Here is a 13,449-nt window from a genome sequence, read left to right on the forward strand (position 1 = left end):
TATTAAGTTAATTGTAATAAGTACAAAATCACAATAATTAACAAAGGCAGTGGATCAGTCCGTTCACTCTGGATCACCAGCTCTCAGCTTCCAGGTGACTGTGGAGCTGTCTCTTGTTCTATTGGCTGAAGTCTATCCTCTTGCTTCATGTTGTGTTGTGCACCGAGCTCCAGAAAATTGTAGCTCATTAACCCTTTCTAGTACCTACCTCTACGCATGGCTGGTAGTATCCTGTGGTTCTGATTGGCCCAAGCAGCCCATGATCAGTCCCTGATTGGTTAAATGGGGTACGATCAATGTCTGATTGGTCTCTGAAGGATATCGGTCACCTTGCTGATGTGTGATGTCACTTTCTCATTGTGGTGTCACTTTCTCATGATTAATATTCGTCAGGCTCATCGTCCTAACTGATACCATAGCACCACTGAATCTCTAGAGTGCAGAAAGAGGCCATTCAGCCCATCAAGTCTGCACCGGCCCTCTGAAAGAGCACCTTATCTCGGCCCACTCCCCCACCCTATCCCCATAACCCCACCTAACCTGCACACCGTTGGACTGTTGGAGGACACCGGAGCACCCAGAAGAAACCCACGCAGATACAGGGACAACATGCAAACTCCACACAGACATTGACGCAAGGCCAGAATTGAACCCGGGTCCCTGGTGCTGTGAAGAGGTTGTGCTAGCCATTGTGCCACCGTGCTGAGATGATACATCTTCAGGTGTCATGTGTAACTTAGTGATTGTCAATGACTGAAGCAAGTTACTTAAATACAAATAACTGAAAGTGCACAAGATACACAAACTTAAACTAATACAGCAATTCCTACTGAACACAAAATAAATTTGTAACGGTGATCGGTGTGCTACAGTTCAAGTAGCAAGATACACGTTACAAAATATCATTTTCTGTTCATAAATTACATGTTCACAAGAAATAAAAGTCACAGAAACGACATAACTACAACACCATTACAGGAACTGATAAAACCACAATAATGCAGAAAATCTGTTGTACAATTTGAAGGAAAGTGACTCTTTTGCAATAAGTTAAAAAGCAAATACAATTTAAGACAGCATTTCTCTAGCATCGACACGTAGTAGTAATAATCGCTTATTGTCACAAGTAGGCTTCAATGAAGTTACTGTGAAAAGCCCCTAGTCGCCACATTCCGGCGCCTGTTCGGGGAGCCGGTACGGGAATTGAACCCGCGCTGCTGGTCTTGTTCTGCATTACAAGCCAGCTGTTTAGTCAAATCCTGCAATAACAGAGATTCTCATTCATCATTAGTCTTGTGGTAAAACCATAAAATTAAACCTACTTTGGCCGAAGACAATATGGCACAAGTCACTTGTCAAGGACGAGTGCACCTGAATACAGAGACTCAGAGTGAGATACCGTATTGAGTGAATTGATTCATACACTTTGATTCTGTGATAACTGAACATAACTAAAACCGAACTATTAAAATGAATAAACATTGACTTACATAATAATCTTTATTGTCACAAGTAGGCTTGCATTAACACTGCAATGAAGTTACTGTGAAAAGCCCCTAGTCGCCATATTCCACCGCCTGTTCAGGTACACAGAGGGAGAATTCAGAATGTCCAAATTACCTACCAGCACGTCTTTCAGGACTTGTGGGAGGAAACCGGAGCACCCGGACGAAACCCATGCAGACACGGGAGAATGTGCAGTATTATGATCACTGTTACATAGATGCTCCATCACCACATATTTATTGATTAAGCCTGTCTCACTGCACACGGAGGTCTAGGATAGACTGCTCCCTGGTTGGCTCCAGAAGGAACTGCTCCAAGAAATTCTCCCCAAAAATCTTTATTAACCGATGTTCCAGGCTATCTCTGCCTATCTGACTCTCCCAATCTATATTCGATTGAAGTCACCCATGATTATTGTGGTACATTAATTACAAGCCTTATTTAATACTTCCTGTACACACTAGCTACAATGTAACTACTGTTAGGAGGCCCATTAACTACTCACATGAGACCTTGTAACGTATTATTTCTTATCTCGAGCAAAGCTGATTCCACACCCTGAACTTTCAGGCTAAGTTGATCTCTCAGTACTGAACTAATATAATCCTTAATGAACAGGAGCAATCCCATCATCTTTTCCGAGCTTCATGCATTCCAATATGTCAAATACCCTTCAGCATTTAGATTCCAGCCTTGGTCACCTTTCAAACAAGTCTCTGTAATGTCTTTCAGGACACACATTTATCTTTATCCGTGCTGGCAATTCTTTTTTTATAATTTAGAGTACCCAATTCATTTTGTCCAATTAAGGGGCAATTTAGGGTGGCCAATCCACCTAGCCTGCACATCTTTGGGTTGTGGTGGTGAAACCCACGCAAACACGGGGAGAATGTGCACACACATGTCAGTGACCCAGAGCCAGGATCGAACCTGGGACCTCAGCACCGTGAGGCAGTACTGCTAACCACTGCGCCACCATGCTGCCCCATCTGCGCTGACAATTCATCCAATCTCTGTCAAATGCTGCGTGCATTTTCAATCCATTTTCAGGGGTTCAATAATCCAATAGGGATTTCAAGTGAAACCTCTTTACCCAGCGAGTGGTGAGAATGTGGAACTCACTACCACAGTGAGTGGTTGAGGTGAACAACATGAATACTCCTGTATCTTGACAAGGGAGAAAGGAATAGAAGGATATGCTGATGGGGGAGATGAAGAGGACTGGGTGGAGGCTCATGTGGAGCATAAATACAGACAGAGACCAATTGAGCCGACTGGCCAGGCCCTGTGCTGTAGACTCAATGGAACCGAGACAAATGTATTTATTTTGGATCTACCTGTAGTAGTATGATAAAACTTTTTTCTTGGGATGTAGGCATCACTGGCTGGGCCAGCATTTGTTCCCCAATCATAATTGCCCTTGAACTGAGTGGCTTGCTAGGTCATTACAGTGGGGGACAGTTAAAAGTCAACCACATCTGTGTGGCTCTGGAGTCACATGTGGGCCAGACCAGGTAAGGATGGCAGATTTCCTTCACTGAAGGACATTAGTAAAACAGATGGGTTTTTACAACAATCGATAATAGTTTCATGGTCATCATTAGACTTTGAATTCCAAACTTTTATTGAATTCAAATTTCACCATCTGTCCTGGTGGGATTCGAACCCCAGAATAATACCTGGGTCTCTGGATTATTAGTCCAGCAGCAATACCACTAGGCCACCTCTTCCCCCATACTATCCAGGATAAAATAAATGCAAAGTCATGAGACTGTCCAGAATGTACCTGTTGTGTAGAACCTTGGTCAGGCCGCAGCTGGAGCACTGTGTGCAGTTTTACTGCCCTTGTTGCCAGAGGGAAAGGGCAATCAAGGTTCACCAGACTTGTTCCGGGGGTGGCAGGACTGCCCTTAGAGGAGAGATTGGGGAAACCTGGCCTGTGTTCTCTAGTGTCAAATAATGAGAAGTGATCACAATGAAACCTACAAAATCCATAAAGGAATAGACAGGCGAGATGCAGGTGAGGTGTTTCCCCTGGTTGGGGAGTCTAGAACCAGGGGACACAATTTCAAAATAAGGGGGAAGCCACTTAGGACCGGTCTCAGAGGAGACATTTCTTTACTCAGAGGGTTGTGAATCTTTGGAATTTTCCACCCCAGAGGGCTGTGGGAGCTCAGTCACTGTGTGTGTTTAAAGCAGAGGCTGACAGATTTCTAAATCCCAATAACACAAAGGGATATGGGGATAGTGTGGGGGAAAAGGCATTGAAGTGGATGGTCAGCCATGATCGTGTTGAATGGTGGAGCAGGCTCGACGGGCTGAATGGCCAAGTCCTGCTCCTATGTTCCAATGTTGCAAAGGTAGGTAGGTAAGTAAATTGTGAAGGGGACATGAAACTACGAAGGGATATAGATAAGTTACGTGAGTGGGAAAAGATCTGGGAAATGGAGAACATTGTGGGAAAATGTGAAATTGTCCATGTTGGCAGAAAGAATAAAAAATCTTATTATCTGAATGGTCAGAGATTGCAGAGCTCTGAGATTCAGAGGGATCTGGGTGTCCAAGAGCATGAATCACAAAAGGCGAGTATACAGGTACAGCAAGTAATTAGGAAAGCTATTAGAATGTTATTGTTTATTGTGGGGGAATTGAATACAAAAGTAGGTTATGCTTCTGTTCGCATGAATGAATCCAAAAGAATCCCTCGACATTCAGGTCTGCTTCAAACATCAAACAGTTTATTGTTGTAACACCGGTGGGGAGTAAGCCTCTGGGCAAAGGCAGATACCTCTCCACTGAACAAAGAGAATCATCATCATTTATACAATTTCAAATAGTTAGTCAGCCCAACTCAGCCGGACACGATCCAATCACAATGATTATAGATTGCACACATTGACTGGTAGATCCAATGAAAGTGGTTACTGGGCAGCAGGGAATTGCGTGATCAGCTCATGGACAGCTAGGGGGTTACTCATGAACTCATGATGCCTTCCAGACCCCCTCATCGACCATCCTTGGGTCTCGTGTATACATAACTCACTTATCTTAACCTTGTTACTGGCTGGTACCATTGTCAGAATTCCATAAGAGCATCCCCCTTTGTGAGAGAGAGAGTGAGCTGACTGGTGGCGATTTAATCTGAGGGTCACCACACCTCAGACGAGGGACAATGTTGAGGAGGCGGGGCCTTCATGGATGGCCTCAGCCGGTACGGCAGTTGAACCCACGCTGTTGGTGTCGCTCAGTATCACAACCCAGCCATCCAGCCAACTGAGCTAACCAATCCCCTGAAATATTAGTTATTGCCTGTCTCCAATCACACCATTTAATGTTGTTTCTCAGTCCATGTCAGACAACCTGCCCCATACCTTGATAATTTTCTTCTGCGAGAAACACAAGAGATAAATTAAACAAAAGAACCATGTACCCTCCATGGCCCATCTCCATGGCAAGGTGGCATGCTTTAGGGGGATCCAAACAGAAATGGGAAGGAAACATCTTCCAACTTCCAAACCAACTTTCAATCTGTGATCCTTGTGAAATTTGAAACCAGGTATTCGCAACAAGGCTCGAAGAGCAACAGCCCACTGGAGTCAAAGTCATGAGACCGGCCAGTCCAGCAGAGAAAACTCTCCAACCATCCCCATTGACCAACTGTCAGAATGAACAAAATGTAGTCCTGGATGTAATTGAGAGTAGCAACACTAACAGCAGAATCCAACCCCTGTAATCACTTGTGAACTTGTTTGTGTCTCAGCGGGTGCGATGAATCACGGAATCCCTTCCCACACTGAGAGCAGGTGAACGGCCTCTCCCCAGTGTGAAGTCGCTGGTGTCTCTGTAGGTTGGATAACCGAGTGAATCCCTTCCTACAATGAGAGCAGGCGAATGGCTTCTCCCCAGTGTGAACTTGACGGTGTGCCCGCAGGTTGGATAACAAAGTGAATGTCTTCCCACACTGAGAACAGGTGAATGGCCTCTCCCCAGTGTGAACTCGCTGGTGTGTCTGCAGGTGGGATAACCGAGTGAATCCCTTCCCACACTGGGAGCAGGCGAATGTCCTCTCCCCAGTGTGAACTCGCTGGTGTGACTGCAGGCTGGACATATGAGTGAATGCCTTCCCACACTGGGAGCAGGTGAATGACTTCTCCCCAGTGTGAACTTGCTGGTGTGTCTGCAGGTGGGATAAGCGAGTGAATCCCTTCCCACACTGGGAGCAGGTGAACGGCCTCTCCCCAGTGTGAACTCGCTGATGTGACTGCAAGTTATCGAACCGAGTGAATCCTTTCCCACACTGGGAGCAGGTGAACAACCTCTCCCCAGTGTGAGTTCGCTGGTGTATCTGCAGGCTGATCAACTGAGTGAACCTCTTCTCACACTGAGAGCAGGTGAACGGCCTCTCCCCAGTGTGAACTCGCTGGTGTATCTGCAGATGGGATAACTGAGTGAATCCCTTCCCACACTGGGAGCAGGCAAACGGCCTCTCCCCTGTGTAAACTCGCTGGTGTCTCTGCAGGTTGGATGAGGAAATGAATCCTTTCCCACACTGAGAGCAGGTGAATGGCCTCTCCCCAGTGTGAATGCGTCGATGAATCTCCAGCGCAGATGGGACTCTGAATCCCTTCCCACAGTCCCCACATTTCCATCGTTTCTCCATATTTTGGGTCTATTTGTGTCTCTCCAGGGCAGACAATCAGTTGACGCCTTGTTCACACACAGAACACGTGTACGGTCTCTTCCTGCTGTTTTTTCAGGCTGTGTAACTGATTAGAGCTCTTTCCACAGTCAGTGCTCTGGAACACTCTCACTCGGGTGTGTGTGTCTAGGTGCTTTTCCAGTCACACTGATGTTTTAAAATCTTCTCAAGCCAACAGACGAGGCAAACATTTCTCCTTCTAGATTCAAAGTCCGATGATGTTCATGCCCTGATGAATCGAGTGACTCAGTCTGATCGAGACGCTTAGTTTGAGATATCTGTCTGTAATTCCTCCTTTTCTAATATCCTGTAAAAACAATTTACAAAACACATCAGTGTCAGTACAGGACAGAAACTCAGAACACACGGGGACTTCCGGTTGCGACATGTCGGGAGCGGCCGCATATGAGGCAGCTCTCATCCGGGGACTTTGTTTTCCATCTTTTTCACCCGGTCTTTGAGGAGGTTTAGGGATATTTCAAATTTGACAATGGGATAAAGCTCAATTACTGTGGAAATGTCCAAGAAACCAAGTTTGAAGAAGCCAGCGGGCAAAGAATCGTCATCCGATTCAGATTCGTTTCCAGGCTCATTGGAAACAAAATGGCGGCGGCTGCTGCCGAAGCGAAAGTTATAGTGTTGTCAGTTGAGATGCTCATGGGCATCTTAGCAACAGCCGACTATCACCGAGGATTTCCCTATATCAATCGAGGAGCCCCCAGCTCCTATTCAATTGATAAACGGTAAAGGGTGCAGGGCATGGGGGTGACTCTTTCGATGAAGAGCAAGCGGATCGTCTCTTTAGAGGCTGAGATGGTCTGTTAGCTGATAATAACAAATCTCTGTGTGCCAAAGTAGACGACTTAGAGAATCGCTTCAGGAGACAAACTCTTCGCGTTATGGGGCTGCTGGAGGGATTGGAGGGCCCGCACCCGACTGAATACACGTCCAGGATGTTTGGGAAGATGGTGGGGAGGGTGAACAGTTGTTCCTTCCTGAGCTGGATGGGGCCCATCACTCGCTCTGTCAGACGCCTTGCCCAGGAGAGCCACCTCGGGCAATTACCGTCAGGTTCCACAGTTACTGGGATAAGGAACGAGTCCTGCGGTGGGCGAATGATCACCGTAACTACAAATGGGATAGCCATGCCATCAGGCCCCATCAGGATGTGGGGGCGGAGCTGCCAAAAAAGAGGGCGGCATTTATCAAGGCCAAGGCTGCACTTTTCATACGTGGTGTTCGGATTGGGGTGGTTTAATTCAAAAGACCACTACTTTTGAGGCGCTGGATGATGCCGATGCTTTTGTGAGGAAGCTCAGGCTCGGTATATTTTGTATTATATATGGGGTCTTGTTGTTTTTGGAGAGGGATTGTGGTTTTGGGGTCTTGTTGGGGTTTCTTCTACCAGTTTGTATTTGACTGTTTTTGTGTGGGGGTGGGGGCTCCCTTTATTTAAAGTTGGGTGCAGGTGGGAGGGGGGGGGGGTTGTTATGGTTACTCAGTTTTATATGCCCCAGGGGGAGGGGAGTTGCCCTGCGAGCTGAAGAAGGTAGTTAATGGGAACAAAGTGGTGGGGGTAACTGCAGCTCATTAACATAGTATAGGTTTTAGATAATGGGCTGTGTGCGCTGGTTTTGTTTGGGGTTAAAGATTGTTGAGCTAAGGGTCTGGGGGGGTTCTTCGGGCTTTTGGTTGTGGTTTTAATGAGAGGCTGGGGGATGGGGAGCTGGGGGATGGGGAGCTGGGGGATGGGGAGCTGGGGGATGGGGAGGGTTTATCGACAGTGACTACAGCTTGCTCTTTGCTCTGTTTTGTTGGGGGCCTGGTGGCCGACTCAGGTGGGCTCGATGCCGATACTTTTTCAGTCATTTTAGAATGATCTCTTTTGGTGGATATGGCTGACTGGGGTACGGGGTGGGTGGGGGTAAACCCTCAATCCGACTGGCCATTTGGAATGTGAGGATGTGAGTGGGTTGAACGGTCTAGTGAAGAGATCAGGGATATTCGCTTATGTGAAGAGTTTGAATGCGGATGTGGTGTTTTTGCTGGAGAGCCATTTGCGGGTCAGGACCAGACACGGTTACGGAAGGCTTGGGTGGGACAGATGTAGGTCCCAGGGGACCGCAGTGTTGATAAGTAAAAGCGTTTCTTTTTCAGCTTTTCGAATTCTGACAGATCCGAATGGGAGACACGTGATTGTCAGTGGGTCTTTCGTGGGCACCTTGATAGTCCCAGTACATGTGTCCACTCCGAATTGGGACGATCACAGTTTATATTAATAAATTACTGACCTCTATTCCTGACTTGGACACACATCAGCTAATCTTGGGGGGAGACTTTAATTGTGTTTTGGATCCTAGTCTGACCGATCTATGCCCAGGTCTGTGATTCCTTCGGGGTGGCCAAAGTGGTGGTGACTTTCATAAGACCATATGACATAGAGCAGAATTAGGCCACTCGGCCCATCGAGTCTGCTCCGCCATTCAATCATGGCTGATATTTTCTCATCACCATTCTCCTGCGTTCTCCCCATAACCCCTGATCCCCTTATTAATCAAGAACCCATCTAACTTAATGGAGCAGATTGGGGGGCAGAAATTCAGACCTTGGATCCGTTTGTTATAAAGGCCTCCCACCACTAGTGTTTATACAAATATGCTGAGCTCAGGTTATTTTCAGTTGGATAGGGGCACAAGGCAGTGTTGCCCACTGTCTCTGCTTCTGTTTGCCTTGGGGTGGCATGGTGGCACAGTGGTTAGCACTGCTGCCTCACAGCACCATGGACCCGGGTTCAATTCCAGCCTTGGGTGACTGTCTGTGTGGAGTTTGCACTTTCTCCTCGTATCTGAGTGGGTTTCCTCCGGGAGCTCCGGTTTCCTCCCACAGTCCAAAGATGTTCAGGTGAGGTGGACCGGCCGTGATAAACATCCCCCTAGTGTCCAAAAGGGGATGGTTGGGTTACAGGAATAGGGTAGAGGTGTGGGCTTAGGTAGGATGCTCTTTCAGAGGGGCGGTGCAGACTTGATGGGCCGAATTGCCTCCTTCTGTACTGTAGGAATTCGATATTACTATGAATAAAGCCATTGGCTACTATGTTGAGGTTTTCCGGGTGATGGACAGGGTTAGAGAGGCGAGGGAGAGAGTACAGGGTGTCCCTGTATGCAGGTGATCTGCTTCTTTATATCACGGACCCAGTCTCCATGATGGATGAGATAATGAAGCTTCTGTGGAGTTTTGACTCCTTTTCTGGGTACAGAGTAAATCCGGACAAGAGCTCATATTATCTGGTGATCCCCCAGAGAGGGGGGCTGACCTGGGGATGTTGCCTTTTAACCTTGCCAGATCCAGCTTGGTTATCTGGGAATCCAGGTAGCCCACGAGTGGGCCTCTCTTCAGAAATGTCAGTTTGCTCGGCTGGTGAATGAGGTCAGGGCAGATTTGCAGAGGTGGCAACCTCCCACTGTCTTTGGCCGACAGGGTTCAGATGGTTAACATGAACATCCTTCCGAGGTTGCTGTTTCTTTTCCAATGTCTCCCTATCTTTTATCTTTCTTCCCAAATCATCCAATGTTAAAATCAATACGCTGATTACTTCTTTCATTTGGGTGGGAAGGACCCCGAGGATTTGCAGGACATTCCTGCAGAGAGAGAGAGACAGGCTTAGCCATATTTCATCTGTTTAAGAAGGGTAGCAAGGATAATCCAGGGAACTACAGGCCGGTGAGCGTTACGTCAGTGATAGGGAAATTACTGGAGAGAATTCTTCGAGACAGGATCTACTCCCATTTGGAAGCAAATGGACGTATTAGTGAGAGGCAGCATGGTTTTGTGAAGGGGAGGTCGTGTCTCACTAACTTGATAAGAGTTTTTCGAGGAGGTCACAAAGATGATTGATACAGGTAGGGTAGTGGATGTTGTCTATATGGACTTTAGTAAGGCCTTTGACAAGGTCCCTCATGGTAGACTAGTACAAAAGGTGAAGTCACATGGGATCAGGAGTGAGCTGGCAAGGTGGATGCAGAACTGGCTAGGTCATAGAAGGCAGAGAGGAGCAATGGAAGGATGCTTTTCTAATTGGAGGGCTGTGACTAGTGGTGTTCCGCAGGGATCAGTGCTGGGACCTTTGCTGTTTGTAGTATATATAAATGATTTGGAGGAAAATGTAACTAGTCTGACTAGTACGTTTGCAGACGACACAAAGGTTGGTGGAATTGCGGATAGTGATGAGGACTGTCAGAGGATACAGCAGGATTTAGATTGTTTTGGAGACTTGGGCGGAGAGATGGCAGATGGAGTTTAATCCGGACAAATGTGAGGTAATGCATTTTGGAAGGTCTAATGCAGGTAGGGAATATACAGTGAATGGTAGACCCCTCAAGAGTATTGAAAGTCAGAGAGATCTAGGTGTACAGGTCCACACACAGGTCACTGAAAGGGGCAACACAGGTGGAGAAGGTAGTCAAGAAGGCATACAGTATGCTTGCCTTCATTGGCCGGGGCATTGAGTATAAGAATTGGCAAGTCATGTTGCAGCTGTATAGAACCTTAGTTAGGCCACACTTGGAGTATAGTGTTCAATTCTGGTTGCCACACTACCAGACGGATGTGGAGGCTTTAGAGAGGGTGCAGAAGAGATGTACCAGAATGTTGCCTGGTATGGAGGGCATTAGCTATGAGGAGCGGTTGATTAAACTCGGTTTGTTCTCACTGGAACGACGGAGGTTGAAGGGCGATCTGATAGAGATCTACAAAATTGTGAGGGGCATAGACAGAGTGGATAGTCAGAGGCTTTTCCCCAGGGTAGAGGGGTCAATTACTCGGGGGCATAGGTTTAAGGTGCGAGGGGCAAGGTTTAGAGTAGATGTACGAGGCAAGTTTTTTTACACAGAGGGTAGTGGGTGCCTGGGACTCACTACCGGAGGAGGTGGTGGAAGCAGGGACGATAGTGACATTTAAGGGGCATCTTGACAAATACATGAATAGGATGGGAATAGAGGGATACGGACCCAGGAAGTGTAGAAGATTGTAGTTTAGTCGGGCAGCATGGTCGGCACAGGCTTGGAGGGCTGAAGGGCCTGTTCCTGTGCTGTACTTTTCTTTGTTCTATTATTGGGCAGCCAATATTGAAAGGGTGCTGGGGTTATTCAGAGATCTGAATTCTATATGGGGGCAGATGGAGACAGGCACTTGTCAGGGTCCAGTTTACGGGCCTTGGTTAATGCCTTGCTTCCGTTTTCTCCTATGAAATTTACCTTGAGCCCTGTGGTGGTGGCTGCACTGAGGGTTTGAGACAGTTCAGGCAACGCTATTGGCTCAGCTCAATATTGTTGTTGGCCCCTCTCTATGGGACTCACCACTTTGTGCCTATGGATTTAGATTTAGGTCCTGGAGGAGGGAAGCTCTGGAGAAGTTTGGTGACTTGTTTGTGAACGGCAGGTTTATTGGTTTTGATGAACTGGTGGAAAAATTACAACTCGCGAGCTCTAATTTTCTTAGATGCATGATTTCCCACGTAAGGAGATCTCGGCGTTTCCTTTAGCACCCCTGCCGTCTCTGATGATTTGGATTCTATCTCTTGCTGACGTGGGTGAGGGTAGGATTTCAGATATCTACAGTCTGCAGAGCAAGCTCCACTGAATGAGGTGAGGAGAAAGTGGAAGGGGGAATTGGATCTGGTTTCTGTGGAGGGGGTGTGGAGTGAGACTGTACAGGGTCAACACAACCTCCTCCTGTGTTAAGTGGAGCTTGACAGGGGGCATCTGACTAGGTTGCGTGGTTTTGTTCTCGGGGGTGGAAGACAGGTGAGCTTGGTGTTCTCGGGTCTGGCGAATCATAAAAGGTACCATCCTTTTAGCCAGACAAATAAATGTGTCGAGCTGAGGGAGCAAAGGATGTCACTGTCTTTGAGAGAGAGAGACCTGGGCCAACCTTTGCAGAGTCTGCACCCTCCCTGGATTCACTTCCTTTCCCTTCAGTTGCTGCAAGTCACCAATTAAAGATCAGAATGAGAAAATAAATGGAAAGGGGGAGGAAAGAAACTGTTTTACTCACAGATGTTGGAGACAAGAGGAAGTATCAGTCTGGGTAAAGCTCAATATTCATTCACACAAAGCCCGCGCTCTGATTGGCTGGAGGGCAAAAGTCCTTCCGGTGGCCCACTCTTTCCTTTCGTCAACATTTCAGCGGGAAGTCAGGGCGAAGGGTTGGGTCTCTGCACATGCGCAGCTGCCTCTCTGCTATAGACATGCGCATTACCGGTCGACGTTGGGACGCAACCGGATTTGTCGGTGTTTGGAGCATGCGCATTCGGAATAATGGGCCTGTTCGTTTTGGAAAGCCCGAGCAAAACTAAGGAGGTGGGTGGAAAGATTTGGAAATACTCTGTGGAGCCGCAAAACCCTGATGAATAGTTGTCAGCTCCCTGATTCTGGTTCGGGAAATTCTTTCCCAGGTCCAGGCTCAAGTTAATGCCCAAAATATTTGTTCAGTGAGTGGAGGATGGGGAGGGGAAACAATAAGGTTAGACCCCGCCCCTCATTCACTCTGACTGGCTGAAGGACCGAGCGGCTGTCTCCGTCCTCTAGCCCCGCCCCTCATTCTCTCTGATTGACTGGAGGACCGAGCGGCTCTCTGAGTCCTCCAGACCCGCCCCTCATTCACTGCGTGCTGGAGGACCATGCGTCTGTCTCAGTCCTCCAGTCCCGCCCCTCATTCACTCAAATGGCTGACACAGTCCTCCAGCCCCGCACCTCACTAACTCTGACTGGCTGGAGGGCCAAGCGGCAGTCTCAGTCCTCCAGGCCCGCCCCTCATTATCTCTGATTGGCTGGAGGACCAGTCGGCTCTCAGTCATCCAGCCCCGCCTCTCATTCACTCTGATTGGCTGGAGGACCAGGCGGCTCTCAGTCCTCCAGCTCCGATCCGTTACCTGGAGACTGGGCAGCGCATTCCCAACGTAAGGTATTCAAATTCCGGCTCCAAAATCACACCCTGGTGAGTAGGCCGTGAATCCCCAAGGAAAGGTTTTTTCATTGAGCTCCGAAAATCCGGACCTCTCAGTCCACTCCCTGGAGACTAGGCCGTGAATCCCCGAGGAAAGGTCTTTATACTGACTGCTCCGAGACTCTGCCCCTCCAAGTCCGCTCCCTGAAGACAGGGAGAAAGAGGCGTTAGAGACTCGGTATTGGGGAATGAGAGAGGAAAGAATGTTCTCCAGGAACTAGAATTGTCTGTTCTGAATTTCT

The 13,449-nt window shown here is 47.8% G+C and overlaps 1 protein-coding gene across 3 annotated transcripts; it reads right to left on the minus strand.

Moving 5' to 3' along the window:
• Positions 1 to 4,043: 4,043 nt before the first annotated feature.
• Positions 4,044 to 12,439, minus strand: LOC140420170 (uncharacterized). Of its 3 annotated transcripts, XM_072504188.1 has the most exons (3): positions 12,257 to 12,439; positions 9,519 to 9,843; positions 4,044 to 6,512 (listed from the first exon to the last, which is right to left on the minus strand). In XM_072504188.1, exon 3 carries the CDS (start codon positions 6,164 to 6,166, stop codon positions 5,240 to 5,242), a length of 927 nt encoding a protein of 308 aa, XP_072360289.1. In that variant the 5' UTR covers positions 6,167 to 6,512; positions 9,519 to 9,843; positions 12,257 to 12,439; the 3' UTR covers positions 4,044 to 5,239. The 3 variants fall into 3 exon arrangements, with proteins under 3 accessions (XP_072360289.1, XP_072360290.1, XP_072360292.1); XM_072504189.1 differs by lacking the exon at positions 9,519 to 9,843; XM_072504191.1 differs by lacking the exons at positions 9,519 to 9,843; positions 12,257 to 12,439 and adding an exon at positions 8,811 to 9,320.
• Between the last annotated feature and the right edge of the window lie 1,010 nt (positions 12,440 to 13,449).

This window comes from Scyliorhinus torazame, chromosome 5, assembly GCF_047496885.1.
Source record: "Scyliorhinus torazame isolate Kashiwa2021f chromosome 5, sScyTor2.1, whole genome shotgun sequence".
Lineage (NCBI taxonomy): Eukaryota > Metazoa > Chordata > Chondrichthyes > Carcharhiniformes > Scyliorhinidae > Scyliorhinus > Scyliorhinus torazame.

Excerpts from the sequence above, each read along its gene's own strand:
- LOC140420170 (XM_072504189.1), bottom strand. The coding sequence starts at position 6,166 with ATGGAGAAACGATGGAAATGTGGGGACTGTGGGAAGGGATTCAGAGTC.